Source organism: Venustampulla echinocandica, assembly GCF_003357145.1.
Source record: "Venustampulla echinocandica strain BP 5553 chromosome Unknown scaffold_1, whole genome shotgun sequence".
NCBI classification, from domain to species: Eukaryota; Fungi; Ascomycota; class Leotiomycetes; order Helotiales; family Pleuroascaceae; genus Venustampulla; species Venustampulla echinocandica.
The window spans coordinates 28226-48694 of NW_022474206.1; the positions used below are offsets into that span (position 1 = coordinate 28226).

At 48.5% G+C, this 20469-nt stretch overlaps 8 protein-coding genes across 8 annotated transcripts; 4 read left to right on the top strand and 4 right to left on the bottom strand.

The window, feature by feature from the left end:
- Positions 1–619: 619 nt before the first annotated feature.
- On the bottom strand, positions 620–2110 carry BP5553_02553 (uncharacterized protein; the record flags this gene model as incomplete). The annotated part of the gene is made up of 4 exons (XM_032011176.1): positions 620–1009; positions 1104–1626; positions 1695–2007; positions 2095–2110. The coding sequence occupies 4 exons, from the start codon at positions 2108–2110 to the stop codon at positions 620–622; spliced, it is 1242 nt and encodes a 413-aa protein (XP_031870869.1).
- A 663-nt stretch (positions 2111–2773) lies between these two features.
- Positions 2774–4129, bottom strand: BP5553_02554 (uncharacterized protein; the record flags this gene model as incomplete). Its single annotated transcript, XM_032011177.1, has 2 exons — positions 2774–3982; positions 4037–4129. 2 exons carry the CDS (start codon positions 4127–4129, stop codon positions 2774–2776), a joined length of 1302 nt encoding a protein of 433 aa, XP_031870870.1.
- Positions 4130–4533: 404 nt separating this feature from the next.
- BP5553_02555 (Uncharacterized protein) lies at positions 4534–5024 on the top strand (the record flags this gene model as incomplete). The annotated part of the gene is made up of 4 exons (XM_032011178.1): positions 4534–4572; positions 4629–4834; positions 4888–4937; positions 4993–5024. The coding sequence occupies 4 exons, from the start codon at positions 4534–4536 to the stop codon at positions 5022–5024; spliced, it is 327 nt and encodes a 108-aa protein (XP_031870871.1).
- Positions 5025–6197: 1173 nt separating this feature from the next.
- On the top strand, positions 6198–8997 carry BP5553_02556 (putative Meiotic coiled-coil protein 2; the record flags this gene model as incomplete). The annotated part of the gene is made up of 6 exons (XM_032011179.1): positions 6198–6311; positions 6521–6574; positions 6656–7638; positions 7697–7706; positions 7779–8405; positions 8458–8997. 6 exons carry the CDS (start codon positions 6198–6200, stop codon positions 8995–8997), a joined length of 2328 nt encoding a protein of 775 aa, XP_031870872.1.
- A 1063-nt stretch (positions 8998–10060) lies between these two features.
- Positions 10061–10931, bottom strand: BP5553_02557 (uncharacterized protein; the record flags this gene model as incomplete). The annotated part of the gene is made up of 2 exons (XM_032011180.1): positions 10061–10639; positions 10842–10931. 2 exons carry the CDS (start codon positions 10929–10931, stop codon positions 10061–10063), a joined length of 669 nt encoding a protein of 222 aa, XP_031870873.1.
- Positions 10932–11481: 550 nt separating this feature from the next.
- Positions 11482–13502, top strand: BP5553_02558 (Sm-like ribonucleoprotein; the record flags this gene model as incomplete). Its single annotated transcript, XM_032011181.1, has 4 exons — positions 11482–11498; positions 11561–11596; positions 11650–11890; positions 12120–13502. 4 exons carry the CDS (start codon positions 11482–11484, stop codon positions 13500–13502), a joined length of 1677 nt encoding a protein of 558 aa, XP_031870874.1.
- A 778-nt stretch (positions 13503–14280) lies between these two features.
- BP5553_02559 (UPF0061-domain-containing protein) lies at positions 14281–16191 on the bottom strand (the record flags this gene model as incomplete). The annotated part of the gene is made up of 1 exon (XM_032011182.1): positions 14281–16191. The coding sequence occupies one exon, from the start codon at positions 16189–16191 to the stop codon at positions 14281–14283; it is 1911 nt and encodes a 636-aa protein (XP_031870875.1).
- Positions 16192–17097: 906 nt separating this feature from the next.
- BP5553_02560 (putative NAD indole-3-acetaldehyde reductase) lies at positions 17098–18121 on the top strand (the record flags this gene model as incomplete). The annotated part of the gene is made up of 3 exons (XM_032011183.1): positions 17098–17157; positions 17221–17344; positions 17415–18121. The coding sequence occupies 3 exons, from the start codon at positions 17098–17100 to the stop codon at positions 18119–18121; spliced, it is 891 nt and encodes a 296-aa protein (XP_031870876.1).
- Positions 18122–20469: the final 2348 nt, after the last annotated feature.

The following is a 20469-nucleotide window of genomic DNA, read 5'->3' on the forward strand; positions in this document are numbered from 1 at the left end:
CTTAATATCTTCAAATAAGCTCCAGGCTTCTAGAGATTAATATCGATTTGGGGCTTAGAAGAGGCTTGTATCTCTCAAATCCTAATATAAACCTTACGCTCATAAGCTTACTCGCCTAAACTAAAAAGGCTACACCTCACCTTTTGTATCGTTGTATAAATAGCCGAATAAGGAATTCTGGGTAACAAGTAGTGACAGGGTGTTAGGAGCAATGGTCTAGTGGTACAACAACCATCGAATACTACCTCTAACAGCAAAGCTGGCTTAGCCCCCCTGGATGCACTGCCAGAGATAACCAAGGTCAAAGCCTCTGTTTCCCGACCTGAGTTTCTCGGTACCTAACCTTAACAGGTTGGGGTATTTCTTTTGCACTTTCCCCTTAATGTAAGGTTATTTTTATTCTATTTTTATTCTATTTATTATACTACATAGTTACAATAGTTACAATTCTTTTAGCTTGGAGAGGGTGTGACTTCGCGACCTTTAAAAGTCGCGTATGCGGCTATAATCAGAATACGTGGTATATCAAGGCTGAAAGAAGTAGGGTGGATTGGGTAAAATGCGACGTCACATTAATGTTGATTGAACTAAAATTGGCAAGCCTAATAAGGCAAATGCCCTATGTCTCTTTCTCCGCCGCACGAAGAACACCGACAGCAATCTTGAACAAGACAACCGCAAGCGTGACAATCTCCAGTCTCCGGCCCCTCAGCTCTCCATAGGTCGTCTGATTGAACAATGCACACTCATACCGAGGTACATTACTAGGATTGCCGTGCAAGGAGCGAGATCGGGCCTCGTTCCTGCGGTGATAGCGGCACCGTATATCGTACTTGGTATTCCGTTCCGAAACGCCGATCGTATCGTGGTCGAGATGGTTGATATCAGTCGGCGGCTCAACAAGAATCTCCCGAAGAGATACTTGTTCCGGGACAGCAAATGTCAACTGACTGGCATGTCGTGACTCAGATGTGAGTTCACCAAGTGCTGGGTTTTTGGTGGTGGTGTCCTTGAGTTATAGTGTAATGGTTCTTGCCGAACGGTCATCGAGGGGGAAGTATCTTTCTTGCATACTCCCTTCCGATCTTCAAAGCCTCTCGGACCAAATCTTCAACCCTCCTATCCTTCCGTTTCCTCATCCATAACAGAACTATCCCGAGGACAACAACATCCACAAAGAAGTGTCTCACAACTAGCCATAGAAGCCACGCAAACCATCTTCCCAGTGACCTTTGCCTTCTACCTTGGTATTCTCTCCCCGTGGTAATCTGCTCCCTCAGCGCAGCGATCTCAGCAGTCATCTTGACCAACGCCTGTTCAACAGTCTTCCTCCACTTCTTGGGCGTTTGGTCATTGTCCTCACCGTCGTTAAAGTCGTCGTTATCACCGTGTTCACCATTGTACCCTATCCTCCTTTCCGAATGTCTCTCCGCCTCATCATCTTCGCTCATTGGGCTAAGTACTCGCATCGCACCGTCGGTCCCTGACCGAGGCTGTTGGAACGATCGCGGCTGTGCGGAATATGCAGGTGGCTCGCGTCTGGGCGAGGAGTCAGGTGAAGATGCGCTGTTATTTTTTATTTGATCCCAGACAAATTCGAGTTCCGCCACCAATTCCCTTGCGTCACTAAAAGTCCTTCGTGTCAGCCTTATGCCTCATATATTCACCAGGCAAGGCAAAAGAGGAAAACTCACGCAGTAGTGCTGGCATATCGATGCATAGTTTCAATCAATGCCTCGATATATCTTCTTTTCGCCTCTGTCCGGCTTAAGCCTCGCTGCGAGTCCCATGCATCGTATTTATCTCTTTCCCGCTTTAACTCCTCTCCTCTAGGTCCCTCCTCGCTACTACCTACGCTCAAAGGCCTCTCCATCACCCCATCCACATCACCTTCCATCGCTTGTTTGTAGAGGCCATAGAGGCGTAATCGGTCAGAAGGCGGTGGACGCGAGGCTCCGGTTTTTGGTATCTTTTTGACAGTGTTAAGAGCATGTACGAATACGCGATCTATAGATTCCTCGATATGGTTAGCTGAGGTATTCACACAAAGCATTAACCATCCTTCTTGACGTTTGTGAGACTAGGGAGACTCACCAACCGAGTCCGCCATACTATGGTTTCTTCCGCCAATTCAGCTTGTGATGAAGCCAGACGGTGCGTGGCGCCAGAAAATTAAATCGACACCAAGAGAGTAACAAAAGCCCGATTATAAGAATATCATTTGTGCACGAGTAAATACACGATTTGAACTGCGGATGTTCGATGAGGTTGGGATTTGCGGCGGAAGAGATATCCCACTGCATCGACACTCGTGAGCCAGCGCGTGTTGTCCGATGCCTCGGTTTGGGGGAAGCGAAACAGGGGTGTGGGGCCGATGGCGTAGTGACAACGGTGCAAATTCGGAGTTAGTTGGGGATGTTGAAGCTTGAGCCGGATTAGATACCGAAAAACGAAATTGATTCATGCAAAGAATGCTCTATTTCTGTTTGGCTATATTATTATCTCAAGACTAGCTCAATTCCCAAAGGCCCATCTAGTGTTCTTACGCTCCATTCGAGCTGGTTAGGTTTAGCGGTTGTCTGGAGATTACACAGCAGCATTGCGGAGTACCCCACAACCGGCTCTATATTACCTTCCTGGGTAATACTAGGGTAGATAATCCTTCGTGAAGCTCGGCGGTCCACGTGAAAATGATGTTGGATTTCAAAGCGGTCAAAATCTTTGCAATTACGAGAACTGCTGCAACATATCTGTACAGGTACCTGGCTTTAAACTACGTAGAAATGCTTCCGGCTGCTTGTGCCACTTCTAATGCTTGTCTCTCCAACTCCACTTGTGCATCGAATAGCTTCTTCTTCTCCACATACGGTGCTAGCAGCTTCTTGTTTTTCATAGCCATCTCTGCAGCTTTCATGCCAGCCTCTTTCTTCGACCGAGCACTTCCGCGCCCAAGAGACAAGCCCTTCGCACCCCATCCTTCTAGAAAAATGCCAACAGTATAAATCGGAACATCTGTGTGCCGGTCCTTGGACGGGGGTGCAACCTCTCGATATTCTAATCTGATCCCTTTGCCCCCCAGTGCCTGCTGTAGCTGATCCTTGGAATTGTAAGAAGTCGATAGCACCAAAGCCTGCCTTGCACTCCCTACCAAATTCCACATGGGGTTTAGATGCATCTTTTCTCTCCTCTCTTCGGCAGCAATTTCCTTTTTCAGAGTCACACCCCAAAGATTCTTCAGCCAGTCCGCAGCTCTGCTAAAGCCATTCACAGGATCTGAAAGGATAACCGCAGCGACGTAAGCTTCAAATACATCGCCCATGATCTTTACCATAACATCTTTTCCCATCGAGTCAGGATTTATGTTAAGAGTTAAACGCTTATCGAAGCCGTAATGCCGAGAATATTTTTCAAGTTGGGCGTTTTTAATTAGGCGTTCGCGGAGTTCTGTTAATTTGCCTGGATTGAGATTTTGAAATGATTGAGAGATTAAAAGCGTGGTAAGCATTTCAATATATGCGTCACCAACCCATTCGAGATGTTCATAGTTCATAAACATAAACTTGGCCGTCGAAGCACTCGGATGGCAGAAGGTGGCTTCCTCGAGGGTGCTGTCCAAGATTGCGGGCAGCGGAGGGAAAGAGTTGCGTATTTCCGAAGCTTTCCAAGGTGTGATATGAGCTGACAAGGTCGATGCTATTCCGCGATCATGTGAGCGGGGACCTGATGGAGGATCAATGTTGGATATGCTCTGTATGGTGGTTTGAAGGTCCCGACATTTGTTCCGGACTTCATCTCCAATTAGGTTCAGAGTATCATCTGCATCATTCTCATCTAAAACCTCATCCAGAGCTCTCAGGAGGCTGGAAATCTTTTCAGAACGAGATGGTACAGCCTTAGCTGAAGAATGAGAAGCTGGTGGTATTGATTTGGAGCTTGCCACATCCACCATGTTAACTCGCTCATCCCCACGCTCATGGCTGACCTGGTAGCAAATGAGTACGTGATTGGATACATTGCATTGCAGGGAGACACTTACATTGCGTTTTTTTTGTTTCAGTTGTTGCAAGTCTTCCCTGCTACGTCTATCGTGAGAGCGCTTCCGCTTGTGAGTCTTCAAGGCGGGGTCCATATCTCTCTACGCTTTCCCGGGCGTGAGCAGCCCTCAGAAGCTTCTCGAGCTCGAGACTTGGACAACCGGAGCAAGTAGGAGGCTATCAGGTGAAAGAAGTAGTAGATAATAGCCAAATATTTACCTTCTCCAGGAACTATTCATAAATATTTTAAATCCACAGATTTGAAGTTGAAGAATATTTATTCTCATGGTGAAATAGAACAGCGATAAGGATCTTGTTCCATCGCGGTAAATAGACGATCGACGTGGAGCTCAAGGATGTTTCGCGACAAATTTCTTCGACCCCTGCGCGCGGCTCGGATCAATAGTGGCCCCGAAAAGCCGCTAAATTTTACATTCAACGTCGATGTACGGAGAGTCCTACGTATGAAGCTCTGAATGAAAGACTGGCAGCATCAAAAATGGCTGTGCCACGCTCAAGGATATTGGACCTGATGAAGGTACAGCTTCACATCGTTTAACCCAACCACTGCATGCAGTATGCTGATCATTTTAGGCCCAATGCCGGATCTTCTCGCATACCTTCAATCCCGAGGGACTTCGACTCGGGAACAAAGTTCTACGTCAACGATTAAAGGGCCCTGCCTTGGCCTCATATTATCCGCGGAAGATGGCAACGTTCAAGGACCTGCAGAAAGTTTACGGGCCTGAGTTTGAGACATACGATGAAGCGGAAGAGGACCGATTGGAAAAGATCAAGATGTACATCAAATATAGAGATGCGGCTTATGGTGCATTTGCTAACTTCTATTTAGTCTTAAGGCAAGAGGGAAGGGTGCGCCAAAAAAGAAGAGGACAGCGGCGGGTATGTATTGTGGTCCAGGGTTCAAGTCGAGTCATTTACTAACAACATTTGGCAGACTCGAAGAAGTTCAAGCACAAGAAGAACTAGTTATGACTGCATCGGTGGGAGGCATTACGATGGAGCGATTGCTATTTGTATCGAATATGCGATTTGTAAAATATTCGGCGTTCTGGGAAGGTCATGGATGCGAGTCCCAGTTAACATGTGTGTCGAATATGATAGTGTTGGGTCCAAGCACCTTAACAGTAGAATGCAGCGGATTCAAACGTCATTTTACGAGTTTATGTCTATGCTCTCCGCGCTGACTGTAATTCCAGGGCGCCATGATCATCATTAGGATAGCCGTCGCACTCGGGCATCGTCCTGCAGGTGGCGGAACTACAGCAATTACGCTAAACCCCAACTTCCCATTGGACTCAGTACGTAAGCTAGCTTTGATATAGGTTGCCGTTGGTCTATCCAGCAAGCTAGTAATCGTATTATTTCGTTTCATAAAGAACTTCTACGTGTTACGCCCGGATGTGGCATATCTTGACTTATAGGTGTGGGTTGCAGCCGCTAGGGAATGTGGGAAAGTCGCCCCCGAAAAAAGAGCCACACCAGCTCAATTGGAGATCTCTTTCAACCTTATAGTTGGCTTGAATAACTTTGCTTTTGCTATTGCTAGTTTCTAAACATTGTATTAGGCAGTTATGGTTGCAGCTAAGTGCGGCGCCTCGGATCTATTCAGTGGTGAAAATTTGAAGAAAGCGATAGTTTCGCCCTGTCGTCCCCCTGAATAGAGTAAAATACAACACGTTCGTCCAGAGGCTTCCATAATTGAAGGCCTCGCTTCCATTGTCTGTCCACACCCACACAAACCGTCTCTTGAATTCACTTCGCTGGTGGAATCGGTTAAACCATCTGCTTCCGAATGGTCAGCCGTCTCCTGCGCACCTTCTACGCGACCTTCTTTCCTAACCCTCCCCCCTTTCCCACATCAACCTTAATTGCATCAAAACAGCCTCTCAAATTTCAACACAACGCAGCGGCGCCCTGTGGAGGATCGTACAGTACTTTCAGGTGCTCCTTCTCCATTTAATCACCCGAGCTACGACTCTTATTTGTTTTGTTGATCTCTTCTTCCCTTTCTCATTCTCTCTCACCATCTACCTCGACCTCGACCACCTACTCATCTTGACATCTAACATCATCTCTTGGATTCAAGCACAGTATAGCTGACAAGAATCTGCTCGAAGCCTACGTACCAGGCACATCAAGATGTCTGCGTCGACTTCCGCGGGCTCTCCCACCTTTTGCCGTGGAGCAGCAACCGGCGGAGCCTCCACCCAGGAGAACTCTGGGGCCTCCGATGAGAAGCTGATGGATCGTCCTGTAAGTTTCTATCCTCACTTTGTCATATGGATATGCCCATCGTACCAAACAGCTGGGGCCACACGTACGCAAACCTCGCGTCCATCACTTTTTACGCTTGTTTCCACATATTGCCCCGGGCTACACTCCGCCTTTCCATCATTTTCTACCGCACTACCATCTGGGTATCGATGCCACGTAGTTGGTGCTTACTGATACTTCTGTTACAGGATCCCTCGATGTTCCTCAAGAAGTCTGCTACTGTGTTGTCCACAAGCAAGTTTGTAAACCAGGCTGCACCAAAGGCTAGTTACCATCTCTTGAAGTACTGGGATCCTTGGGGGCGACTTCTGACATGATAGCAGGCGGAGATGAATCGTGATTCTATCTCATCGATCGAATTGAACCCAATGGACAAACTCCTCGCGAAGCTATCTGAACAATCGGCCGTCATCAACAAGCAGCACGAGGCTCTCAAGGCTTCCGATGATGGCTCCGCCTTCTCACGCACTCTCGAGTTCGTATCAACTACCGGCCGCGCGGTGTCTACCACACCAATGCCAGAGACAATCAATGCAAGCACTGCTCCGGACAGCAGTCCAGTTAGCGTTGCTCGCGAGGTGCGTCCTGTTGCAAATACTGACGAAGTACTTCGCTTGAAGCTTGAACTCGAAGCCGCCAAAGGCAAGATTGCTCGCATGGATCAGGAGCTCGCCCTGAACAAAATCACAAAGCACACCATTGACCAAGCCATCGGCGGAGCATCCGAAGCTGACTTCACCCTAAACTCTGATATCCCCAATCAGCATTTGAACCACCTCCAACAGTCCATCAACACGAGCAATCGTCTTCAGGTTCCTAGAGATAACTCGTGGGCCGCCCAAGATGATACTCGTTCTGATACTAGCGATGCACTCTCTGCTGGTGGTTTCAACCGTGCTCGTGCTATCTGGGCCAACGGTTCCAAGCCAGGCTTCACTGGTGCCCAAAGCCCGGTTCCTGCCTTTCAAGCATCCGAACCACTTCAGTCCGATCACTGGATGAGTCGTGGTTTTCGTCAGCCCTTCGAGCCAACGATGGCATATCCTGCTCCGCCAATGAATGTATTTCGTGGTGATCGCCTGCACCCCGACTCCGAGCTTTTGATGACCGCTCCAGCAATTCGACGTAATCAAGTTGGTGGCCGCTTTGGACGTGGAGCGTTTCCTTACGCCAGTAGCAACAGCTCTTACGATGGCTACCCTCCTGCTTCTGCCCATTATGGCTCTGTTGGAGGTATGGCAGGTGGAGTTGCTCCTATGGCAGGCCCTATCGGTATGGGCGCAGGAATGAATATGGGAGGTAATATGTATGCTGGATATCAGCCTCAACCAATTGGCACTCCACTTTCCCCTCACGCCCCAGAGTTTACTTCAGGTACTGCTGCATGGAAGAACGATGCAAGTGATCCAACAGCTTTTGATTTGAACTATGCTAACGAGTATTCAGGCTGTTGCTACGGAGGGCCAGACCTATCTTCCAACCACCGAACCTCTTAACTATCGTCGTCTTCTTGACCGTACTGTCAATTGCAACTGGAAATACATCGTGGACAAGATTGTGTGCAACAACGACCAACAAGCTTCGATTTTCCTTCAGCAGAAGCTTAAAGTCGGAACTACTGAGCAAAAGTATGACATCGTGGAGGCAATTGTCGCCCAAGCCTACCCGCTTATGGTCAACCGCTTTGGAAACTTCCTGGTCCAGCGATGCTTCGAGCATGGAACTCCGGAACAAGTCATCAAGATTGCTGAGGCTATTCGTGGTAACACCTTGAGCCTCTCCATGGATGCCTTCGGCTGCCATGTTGTTCAGAAGGCTTTTGACTCGGTTCCTGAGGATTACAAGGCTATTATGGTCCACGAGCTGCTTCGTCGCATTCCGGAGACTGTGATTCACCGTTACGCATGCCATGTCTGGCAGAAGCTCTTTGAGCTCCGCTGGACTGAATCCCCTCCACAGATCATGAAATACGTCAATGAAGCTCTGCGTGGAATGTGGCATGAGGTTGCTCTTGGTGAGACCGGCAGTTTGGTTGTTCAGAATATCTTTGAGAATTGCCTCGAAGAAGATAAGGTACACATTAGTGGATTTCCCTCTGAAGCGACCCGTTTTAACTTTATAACAGCGTCCATGTATCGAAGAAGTTCTTGCCAGCATCGACATTGTTGCTCACGGCCAATTCGGAAATTGGTGCATTCAGCATATCTGTGAGCATGGTGCCCCAGCTGATCGCAGTCGAGCAATTGATCATGTCATTCGCTATGCGTCAGAGTACAGTATGGACCAGTTCGCATCGAAGGTTGTCGAAAAATGTCTCAAGATCGGTGGCGTTGACTTCCTCAGCCGTTATCTCGACCGTGTCTGCGAAGGCCGGCTCGACCGCCCACGCATTCCCTTGATTGATATTGCTAGCGACCAGTACGGAAACTACCTTATCCAGTACATCCTGACCCACTCCAACCTCCAGCATCGCGAGATTGTGGCTCAGCATATCCGCAAGCATATGGTCTCTCTTCGTGGCTCCAAGTTTGGCTCTCGAGTTGGTATGCTTTGCACCAATCCCGCCATTCAGACTCGTCCTGGCCCAGGAGCTGGTCCCACCATCGGCGCTGCCACTTCCCGCATGCCTCAGCAAGTCGCGCGTTATGGCGGTGCTTACCGCTAAACGCATACTTCGGCACCTGGATTCTTCCACCTCAATGGCTTGGCTCATGCCCGATCTTACCCTTGAAAAACAATATCGAGGATCGAACCTTAAGAATACAACATATTCGAACCGGCTCTGTCTCTTTGTCTGCTTTTGGTCTTTCATATCTATGGATGCCTTCAGTTGGGTCTGTTTACATCCTGCGAAAGTCGACTTAGGCCTTGTGTGTCCCCTGTGTTGGCCATAAACGTTTCCTTGAAAGGCCAAACTGTGATATCTCTTTGTTTTATCAACATTTTCTCGCGCAACCTATTTTACCGATACTGGTCATCCTATGCTGAGGAGTACTTCTCTTTAGTCATTTGGACACATGGTTAGGAGTGCTACAACAGGCCTTTCTGATACAGTCTTAGCTACCTTCATTGGCGGCTCTCCTGCTCACACCGGCTTGCTCCATGCCAATTTTGCGTGGATGTATAATTCCTCGGGTGCTTTTTTTCTGAACTCAACTGCGGATGTTCAGAGGAGGGTATCTGCCTTTATTATGCGATGGGCAAGCGTTCATGTGGCAGGAGAAAGGAGGTTTCTATGCTGTCTTATTCCCGTTCTACCCCAATTGTATTACAGAATGCCAAACACATGAGCTTTGTTACCAACCTTAGTCAGTCCTTACCAAATACAAATGGCTTCTAAAAGTTCGTGGGCACTTGTAACTGTATGTGATGAAATAATGTGAGGAAGCTAGAAAGTGGCCAACACGGTCATGAGATGATGACGCATCCTCAAAGAAAGTCGCGACTCCAAGTATAGCATTGGCTTGAGTAATGATGAGTCTTATTGCACCCATAATATACTGCAACACAAGGTTAACTATTGCTAAAGCTATGCTCTGCCCTTGCCATCATGAAATTTATGCATCGATAGTCTCCAATACCAGCGCCACGGGTAAAATTATTAAACGCTGTGCAATGAAATGTTGTCCATCCCTTCGTATTACCCCAACTCCACCCATGCCCCGAAATTTCACCCCCAACCGGATATCTCTGCTGTGTTCCATTTCATCATTTCATCATCCATTCATTCACTGACCACCCTCGGGCAACTCCTGCTCAATTGGGTTATCGCGTCTGGCATCACCAAACGTTCCCTCTCCAATGCCACCCGCAATGACTCCATCTGGTACATCCTTCTCCCACGGCTTTCTTCTGCGCGGGGCTTGGGGGTCGGTGATTTGCGACGTTAACAATGTGGGCGGGATGTCCTTGATGCCTGGGATGGGAGCACCGGTTGTAATAAGCTCGACGATTTGGGCGAAAGTAGGAGGGTAGGGGGCAGTCTTCTCGGAGCCTGACGTGTCTGTAGACATTGTGGCGGGTGGGAGGTCGGATTCGTGGTGTGGGTGTGGTTGGGGTTGCATGGTGCCGGCTAGTTGAGGGACTTCAGCTTTGGACGAAGATGCTACGTCCGGGTGGGGTTCTTGGGGAACGGTTGAGGGGGCCGTGGATGGGTTGCCGGATTTGTTGGCTAGATAAGACTTGTAGGCGTCAAAGTCAATTGGAATTGACTTTTTGCGAGAGAGGTAGAAGCACTGAGCCCGGATAGTGAGATCCTCGACTTGTGAGGGGGAAGGGGAAGGTCCGAGGATTGCTGACAGACCACCCTAGAAGACATTAAGTCAGTTCTGTCAAATAGTGATAATATGTTTTCAGGGAGCGCGTAAGAGCTTGAGGGGTTCATTACGACTACACTTGTTTCGTATCTTGAGGAAGGGGATGGAGTTTGAGTTTGTTTGGTGCTGTTCCAGGGCACATGGCTATCTCAATGCCGAGGCTGATATCAGATCAAGTTGCACTTTCACTTACCTGGAACTCTTTGTCTTTGCTCCAAGGATAATGCTCGAGCTGTCTGAAGATCTCGGTATCATCCGGGATTGAGGATGGTTCCGTAGCCATGGTACGGTTGGCGTTGCGTAGGAGTCAAACGCGACGTTATTGATGGAGAGATAGAGATAGAAATATAATAGAGGGGAGAGAGCAACTCGGTGCAGGTCCAATGTGCAAGTAAGGCTGAGCTTGGGCGGTGCGACAGAGGGCGGTGGGCGAGCTCGGCTCTGGTGCAAAGGGCAGTAAAAATGGCAAAGGCAGCATTTCTTAATCTCCTTATACGGACTAGTATTTACCTCTGTCTACTACTTAGCTCTGTCGCCGCCCTTACTCACCGCTAGCTGCACCGCCAGCTGCTTGTGGTTAGGCGAGCCAGGGTCAAACTCAACCTCTCCCAGCCTTTTTCCATCGATCTGCGAAAGCGAAATAATCACTTCACACAAACTCCCTTCCTCCATAAACATCCTCCCTCACCACCACCTTCACCTTCACATTCACCTCCCACTCCACCGCGTCACCACAGCCCCATTACGCGCGCAAATAGCGAAGCTTTCCTTTCAAATTCCTCTTCTTCAATCTCTTGAATTCGCTGTGATCTGCTCGCTGCGCCACATGCACCATGTCCGAATTCTTAGGGTGAGCTCTGAGGTTATGCGACTGCTTTCCAGAGCGGGATGCTAACACGTTGACGCGTCCAGAGCAAGAATATCGCTGGTATCAAGGAGTGATATTAGGTATGTATTGCGCTCGCTGAAAGCTCACCGCCGCCAAGCTGACACGAAGCTAGATACGTCGGTACCCTCCACGAGATTGACTCGGAGAAGTCCACCGTCGCGCTTGAGAATGTCACCTCCTTCGGCACAGAAGGCCGAAAGGGCAATCCTGATGAAGAGATTCCGGCCTCTGATAGCGTCTACGAGTACATTGTCTTCCGCGGTAGCGACGTCAAGGACTTGAGGATCGAGCAGCCCCCAGCCCCCACAGAGACCAAACCCCCGCAAGTCCCCAATGACCCTGCCATACTTGGTGTAAGTGCCGGTTTTTATTTTACTTGTTCCTTTTGTCAACCGTTGCCCTAGACAGGCACAAGGCTTTTTATGTGATGAAAAATTCCGGATGTTAACTCAGTATTACCTCCGAGAGCGCAAAACCGTGTGGAGATTTCCGTTGCCTTCCTTCTGATTACAAGCTATATCCTCTTCAATCTATTCATCTCAGATTTCTTGCGAAGCAGCTTACTGACCCTTCTGCCTACAGAGCGGATCTCGTCCTACCCCACAAGCCCAAGGTCCTGCCCGTCAGACCCAACAAGGCCCGCCTCAGGGTCCTCCTCAAGGCGCTCCTCAAGGCCCTCCCCAGCAGCAAGGTCCACCACCTCCAGGTGTTCCCCCCTTCCCTCAACACCAATATCCACCACCATTCTATCCTCCTCCACCTGCTGGCTGGGGGCGTGCTGGCCCTCCTGGTCCTGGTGGCTTCCCTGGTATGCCCCCTTATGGTGCGCCGCCCGGCTGGTATCCTCCCCCTGGACAGGGATTTCCTCAGCCTCCCGCTTTCCCTTATGGCTACCCACAAGGACCACCTGGACAGCAATTCCAGCAAGGCCAGCCCCCTAAGCCAGCTCCAATTGGTCCAGGCGCCAACAAACATCCCGCCCAAGGCCATGCGGCTCAAGCTGGTGATAAGCAAGTTGAGCCAAAGGCCTCGGTTAAACCAGCTGAAATGGCTGGCACCGCGGTCCAAAAACCTTCCACCCCTCTCGTTGCTGCGAAACCACTCCAAGGTGAGGTCCAGGCTGCTGTTTCGCAAGCAGCGACTGCGCAAAACGTGGCTACTGCGGCTGCCACAAAGTCAGCCCCAAGCGGACCCAAGAACAATAATCGCATCCAACCAGCCGTACCTCTCCAAAGCCCAGCTGCAGTCAAGCAGCCACTTGCGAATACTGGTAGTGCCTCTGCCGCAGCCGCCAACACGAGCTTGAAAGATGCAACTGAGGCTGCTACGGCAGCTGTTGCAGCAGCAATGGCAAAGCTTCCTCCGGCCGGACAGACGAATGGAAGCGCTGTTGATAACTTGACGAGAAAGGTTAATGAAATGAGAGTTGACCATGCTGTCCGCGCACCACGCAACCCCACCGGTGCTGGAGGCTTTAATACGGGCAGAGCACCTCGCGGTGCACGAGGCGGGGCACGGAACGCTGGGCAGAAAGTTGAAGTCCCGACTACGGATTTCGACTTTGAATCTTCCAATGCCAAATTCAACAAGCAGGATCTTGTGAAGGAAGCCATTGCCGGCTCGGAATTGACGGAGACTGAGGCCGTTGCTTCCCCTGAGGCAGAGGTCCCAACTGGCGGTTATAATAAATCTTCGTCATTCTTCGATAATATCTCATCTGAGAGCAAGGACCGTGCTGAGGCGGGTAATGCTAGACCAGGTGGGCGGGAATGGCGCGGTGAAGAGCAGAAGAAGAATGTTGAAACATTTGGCCAGGGAAGTGTCGATAATGGTTATCGGGGCGGTTTCCGGGGACGAGGCCGCGGACGTGGTTACCGAGGCCGTGGCTATAATGCAGGACAGCCCGGTCGTGGACGTGGAGGATACCGAGGTGGTCGCGGGGACGCACAAACCACCGTGCAATAATTATGACCTCGACTTCCCAGGAAGCCAAACGATGAGATCGAAATTTTCTTGCGCTGTACCAAAAGCTACTTGAGACGAATTTACTATTTCGGAACCGGGCCAAATCCGCATCATCTTGAGTTTTCCAGACTATGTTTAAGGATGGCTAGGGATTTCAAGGCTTCATTGTGTGTTACTGTTTATTTTTTTGTACTATCTGGGGTCGATCGTACAATAACGAGGAGTAAATCACGGATATGAAAACACGTTTGCAGTATGGGTTGGATGGCGCTTGCGAATCCAGTGGAGTCTGATATTGAATCACAATGAACCGGAGGTCATGGGTCTGCATTACTAGGAGAAGCGGCACCTTACGCTCTCTTGTCCCCTTTGCGTCGTGGGTGGAAGTGTAATTACTTGCTGGTTCCTGAAGGATGGGCTTGAAATGGAAATGAAATTAGGACTGCTGAGTTACCCTAGCTTGTACAGTGGAGTACTGGAGTGGATGGAATGATCCAATGGTGCGCTGTGTTTGTTACTCATAGGGAACCTTCCAGGAAGAAATGACAGGCGGCTATAGAAACGAACGAGAAGAAGTTTAGGCTACTTGGTAAATGGGCAGACTAGATACTGCAGTGCTCATTACCAGCATGGAAAATAAAAGCCTTCAAACCATTTTGCATTTGGCCTAACTCGAGGTCTATCTGAAGCTGCAATACGAGTGTGATCATTACTCCTATTCTTTCATATCCTTTGCCTAGTTCTGGATCCTACCCATTCATAAATTCCCAAGCTCTGATCAAGAACTACACGAACATTGCATAGCCCTACTTTCCCTCGGCACATCCCCACAGAACCTCTCCTCCTCCGCCTCATCCCACCCCCACCTCTCCTCAAAAGGCCTGAGCGCCATATCCATAACCCTATCCAAAATCTCCCTCTCGCCATCCTTCTCCACCCTCTTAATCAACTCATCCAAAACCCAACTTCGCGGGATGAATTTCGGATTAACACTCTTCATAGCCTCCTGCCTCGCGGTATCATTACCATCAGGTCCCCAGTCTTCATACACACGAGTACGCCAGCGGTCGAGCCATTCAGCGACGCGTTTACGCGCTGCCTCGTCCGTGTTCTGGAGACCAGTCACGCCTTCGCGGTGGAAGAAGACCCCAGCCTTTTCGAGGCGCTGCTCGGATGTTTCGAGATCGAGGACACTCAAGTGAGAAAGTCTGCGGAAGAAATGGTTGAAGTCTAGCTCTAAAGCTTCCATCGTGTCGAGCATCTCGCTGAATAGCGACTCGAAGTCTGATTCTTGGAATACTTTCAGACCCAGGCGGGAGATCATAAGTCGTTTGTACTCTTCAAGGAAGACGGCTTTGAATTCTTCTCCTACCCGCGTGATAAGTTCTTCGGCGCGGGAGACTAATTCATCGGCTGCTTCTTGTCGGACTCCCTTCTCCACGAATTCTTCAACGTCGACTCCGGGTCCTGCGCCTATTAATTCGCCTAGGGATTCGCCCAGCCGTACGAGATTCCACCATATGATTGTAGGCTGCTTCTGATAGCAATAACGTAGCATGGCATCGTCGTGGTTGGGTGTGTATTGTGGGTCGAAGTTATCGAGGAAGGCAAAGGGGCCGAAATCGATAGAGAGGCCGTAGATGGATGTGTTGTCTGTGTTTAGCACGCCGTTGGTGAAGGCATATGCCTGCCAAGCAGCGACTGTTTTTGCGTTGCGCCGGACGATTTCGCGGTAGAGACGAGTAAAGCGGTTTTCTTCAAAACCAGGTGGTCCTTGGATTGTATCTTTGTCTACGCCTGTGGGGAGTGGGCTTGGGGTTCTCCCATCATCGGCTGGGTTGCGCGCTGGGAGGGATTCCCAGCCGTCAAAGACATCCTCTGCTATATATGTGCATAGTTTCCGAATCAGATCCCGATCCCCGCGCGCGCGGAGGATGTCGAATGTGCCTATTCGAAGCCAGGACTCTGCGAATCGCGCAACTATAGCCCCGGGCTCGATCGTTTCTCTCCGGACCTTCTCGTGCGGTAGTAAAGTCAACGATAGTGCTCTCGTGGTAGGTATCCTCAGCGCATTAAGAGCCTCTGAAACGACGAATTCCCTTATACTCGATCTCAATACCGCCTTTCCATCTGCGAACCTCGAATAAGGCGTTAGACCAGCGCCTTTCAACTGTAGCTCGTATCTCTTCCGGGTGCTCGGGTTCGTCGTCTCGAAGAGTGATATGGCTCGCCCATCTCCTAATTGTCCCGCCCACGACCCAAACTGCCATCCCCCATAACATTGCGCCCAGGGATACCCACCTTCTCCCTTTTCAGCATCCCATCCTAACAGTCTATTGCCTGCAACAGTCTGCCTGAACTCCTCCGTCTTCTCCTCTCCCTCTTTTATACCCAGATCCCTCATCGACGTAGGGCTAACGCCTAGTAACTCAAGATCTTTCGCCCCCTCAGGCCTAACCCAGGTGAATAACGCGCCTTTGACTTGCCATGGCCGTATTTCATCTCGAGGCGTCTTATGTGAATCTGCGGGCGTCGGGAATTTAGGATCTGCCGGGAGCCTGGATGTAAAGGTCCATGATTTTGGGAGGTCGGCAAGCGTGCTTCCCGGATGGGACGAAGTATCACTTGGTGCTGATGCTGATGATGATGGCTGCTGGGCGTTGCTAGATGTAGCGACGTGGGAAACCATTTGAGCAACTCGGACGCGGGGTATCTGCGGTCTGAAAAGGAGTCTCGAAATCATGAAAATAAGAATGGAAAGTAGGAATACGCTTATGCCTTGTTGATTTTGGTTGAGTCGGGATACGCAAAACATACATTAATTTATTAGAGAAAGGATGTAACTGTGCTTGTAATTGTAACGCCACTACAGATTATTTTCTTGGATGTTGTGTCGTCGGAGTTTAGGATCGACTGGGGCCGAGGTGCTAAATCAAGTAATTCGCGAATGACAGATGTGGGGGACTTGTTTTGGGTACAGCGTGGGCAACGATCAGGCTCGATGAAAATTGACGTAAACGTAGATTAATAACGCTTAGTTCATGAATATAATATGTTTTGCTTAATTAAGGCTTAGAATTGCTATTGTTATTTTGACTATTTTTGACTATGTGTCTGCTGCTTCTGGAGAAATCATTGGCCCCACCTGCCCTATTTGGGGAAGAACAACAGCATATAATAAGAGATATAGACGATTTAGATGTTAATACAGGCAATTTCTTGCAAAGTCTTCGTAAGAAACACATTCGTCAGTCCTAGATGTGTGGTGATGACCAGTATTTTTGCTGAGTCACTACTTCGTACCTAGTGAAATTAGGTAGAAAACGCTATAACAAGACCGGAAGACGTTATCCCGGCACTACTTATAAACAAAGATGGGATGAGTAATTATGGGGTGGGGTAGCATTAACATATAAACACCAAAACCACCCCGACTTTATTAGATAAAGCTCTTTCCATGCGTCTACGACCACTATTTACATCGACTCAAGTGCAATTACCTCACTTACGGCAGTCTCGTCACTGGCATCATCCGATTACCACAACACAGAAATCTCGTAATTACCGGTTTAACAGAGGGCTTGCCACAAGAAATATGTCTCCAATCGCCGAACTCGGGAGTCTGAAGCTCAATAATGGAAATGAAATACCATTCGTAAGCTGAAGCTTCCTTCCACCGATCTATGTGATTGATAGTCCGACACTGACTTTCAAACAGCTTGGTTATGGCTTGGGAACAGCTCATTATAAGGCTGATTCCAACGCACCAGTAGACCAAAAACTGGTAAACACTGTTATCATGGCCATCAACCTTGGTTACCACCACCTTGACGGCGCAGAAGGTGCATAAATCTAAATCCTGCTGCCTTTTTCTCATCCTCATTCCTTTTAACTAATCCCATCTTATCACAGTCTACGGTAATGAAGTAGAGCTCGGCCTCGCAATCAAAGAATCGGGTCTCCCCCGGTCCAAGTTCTACGTCACCACCAAGATCTCCGGTGTAACACCAAAGAACACCGCCGAAGCATTCGAGCTCTCTCTCAAAAAATTGCAGCTCGATTACGTAGATCAATACCTCATCCACGCACCTTTTTTCGCCAAAACTCCTGAGGAACTACAAGCCAAATGGGCAGACTTGGAAGCTATTCACGCATCCGGAAAGGCGAAGTCTATAGGAGTATCTAATATGCTACAAGAGGATTTAGAAGCGATCCTTAAGACGGCAAAAATCAACCCTGCCATTAACCAGATTGAATACCATCCATATCTGCAACATGGAGATCTTGTCAGCTTTTGCAAGAAAAATGGGATTGCGCTTTCTGCATTTGGCCCATTGACAGCTGCGGTAAAAGCGAAGCCTGGTCCGCTGGACGGAACGTATGAGAAACTCGCCAAGAAATATGGTGTTAGTCCCGGAGAGATTGCGTTGAGATGGGTAATTGATCAAGGGATTGTGGCATTGACTACGAGCTCAAGTGCCGAGCGACTGAAGCAGTATCAGAAGGTTGCTGGGTTTAAGTTGACTGCTGAAGAAATCAAAGAAATTGCGGAGCTCGGGAAGGAGAAGCACTTCAGGGGGTTTTGGCAGGATAAGTTCAAGGCTGATGATAGGCGGTAATTAAGGAGGAATCGTATTCAGACACAGTCGTTTTACATCAAGTAATAACGTCCCCAAGTCGGGAACCCCTCTTACTATTCTGCGCTGGCTTAAGTCAGATATGAGCTTCCCTATTAGATCACATTCATCAATTATACGCTCATTCGCTCATCAATCAGACATACCTCTCAACGACACTCAGTATATCGCGCTCCATTTATGGAATAAACCTCACGCCGCAAACTAGTGTTTCCTTAATCTCAGAAGCCCCAAACCGCCATAAATCTGGAGCACTTCATGGTCTCCCCTTATTGTTCTGTTACTGCAGGCTTATAAAAGGTACACTATAACTTACGAAGGCGTGCAATACTTGAGACATAGACGAATGTAAGATGAGTCATAAAAGTTGGATTCTCTCTCTGTATTCCAAACATTTTGTGGGATTGTTTGGGAACGAATTTCTCCATTGAGAGCAGTTTGTGGCAGAATTCGATATATTGGTCACTTTTAACCGCCCTCGGCGATCTGTTTATGTTGAACTTTTAAGCAACATGCTGTAATCTTCAACAACCCTATTGTCCACAAAAAATAGTACAATTTCCTTTGTCGTTGTTAGGTTCTTAGACAACGGCATTATCCGAGTCTCTCGGCCCTTCTTTGTTTGCTATTCTCTCTTTGTCGTGGGACCATGATCAGCTTTATAAGTTCACCGATCTCCATAGCTCAATATAACCCTTACCTTGGCCCAAAGATAATTTTCCACATACAACGCCGGTCAGTTGACGAATATAATGAAAGCTATGGCCTATTTTGACAGACCCGCCGCCAAGATCATACCAGCGGACCGGAAGCACAAGGTGGAAAACGACTAAGCTACATTAACCTTACCCTAGGCTCCTAGAGGGCTCCAATTATACATACCTGCTCTTGTTAAATAAAATGTCTTATTACCAGAAGGAGACAAACCTCTTGTCAATTATGGGATTGCTGCCGGTTGTGAGATTACTGTCAGTTGTATAATTATTTTCAATTACGGGGTGATATGCGAGGACTCTTCCTCTAAGCTAAAGATCAGTCCGGCATTTATCCATGCGTCCGTTACAACAAGCAATGTTTTGAACCTAGCACAGTTCAGGGGTATCTATCTTCCGGTACGAACATCCCAAAGCGCGTACGCCTTGAATAAATTCGATAAACGACCCTACCCATGATAGCTGCGAAGGTTGCGATGGCAATTCTTTGCCGCCGATAAATCAAAAATCCGCTCTTCGAGCATTGTCGAGGTCGGTGTTAAGCTCTTGTCCTCCACGAGTTTGATAAGCCGCCGGCTAATTTGCCATGCCTTCGATTGAGGCATAGTAAACCTTCATATACCTTACAAAGGACGCCCCCGAGAGTTTTTAGGCCTCCTAGAATAATAATATTTAGTGACGGTTAACAGAAATCCATGAAGACGGAAAATTTGGGGTACGAGGTTGGGCACCAGAAGAATCAACTCTTAATCCGATACTTTGTGCATTTCGCCGTTGATAGGCCACCAGTAGGGCTGTGCCTCGTTAGATTCAGCGTCAAGCTATCGCGCCATCTTTTCTGTAAGGAGATCAATACATGGAACAATGCGCTTTTGTGTCAAGTAAAAGTCGTTGGGTGAAGCTAACTGTAGACTCGAGGAATTTTGACTTCTCAAAGGTCGCTATACGGGCCTGCGCCTTTGTCGGTCACTTGGAATGGATGCGCCAGCATAGCAAAAATCTAGTATTATAAGGATGTAGAACAAATAATGAAGGGAGTGGTGAGCCTGAAGGGTTCTGGCAAGATCAATAACGTCAGGGGGATGCTTGCTTTCAAGGTTGGGAACAAGAGACTCTACCTTGTATAGACCATATAATTCCAGTTGCGTGTCTGTCCCCGTTCTCATGGTCCCTATCCTCTATAGATAAAAATATGCCTTTTTGGTATTTGAGGAAGACAACAGGCGGCCACTTGGCTAAGTGGTTCAGGTCAAATTGTCTTCTGGAGGGATCGATAGGCCCAAAAAAACGACAAACACGACAACGGCAAAATTCGGCAAGAGATGTAGCCATTCGACACCGGGCCGAACTGTTTTTGCTTCCACAGTATAATAATATATAATAAAATTCTTGCCTCATTTTCCTACTACCCTATACCTTGGTAACGGATATTGAGATATTTTTTCAACTTCGCATGATTAGGGGCAGTTAGCGAGGAAGCCTGCGTACTTGAAGTGAAAACCTCAGCTTGCCCGTGTCCCTAATCCGTTTTGATTTTCCCATTCTCATTACTTCTATTTTACTCGCCGCTGTTACAACGCCCTTGATATTCAACGTAGATGGTAGCGGCACAACTAA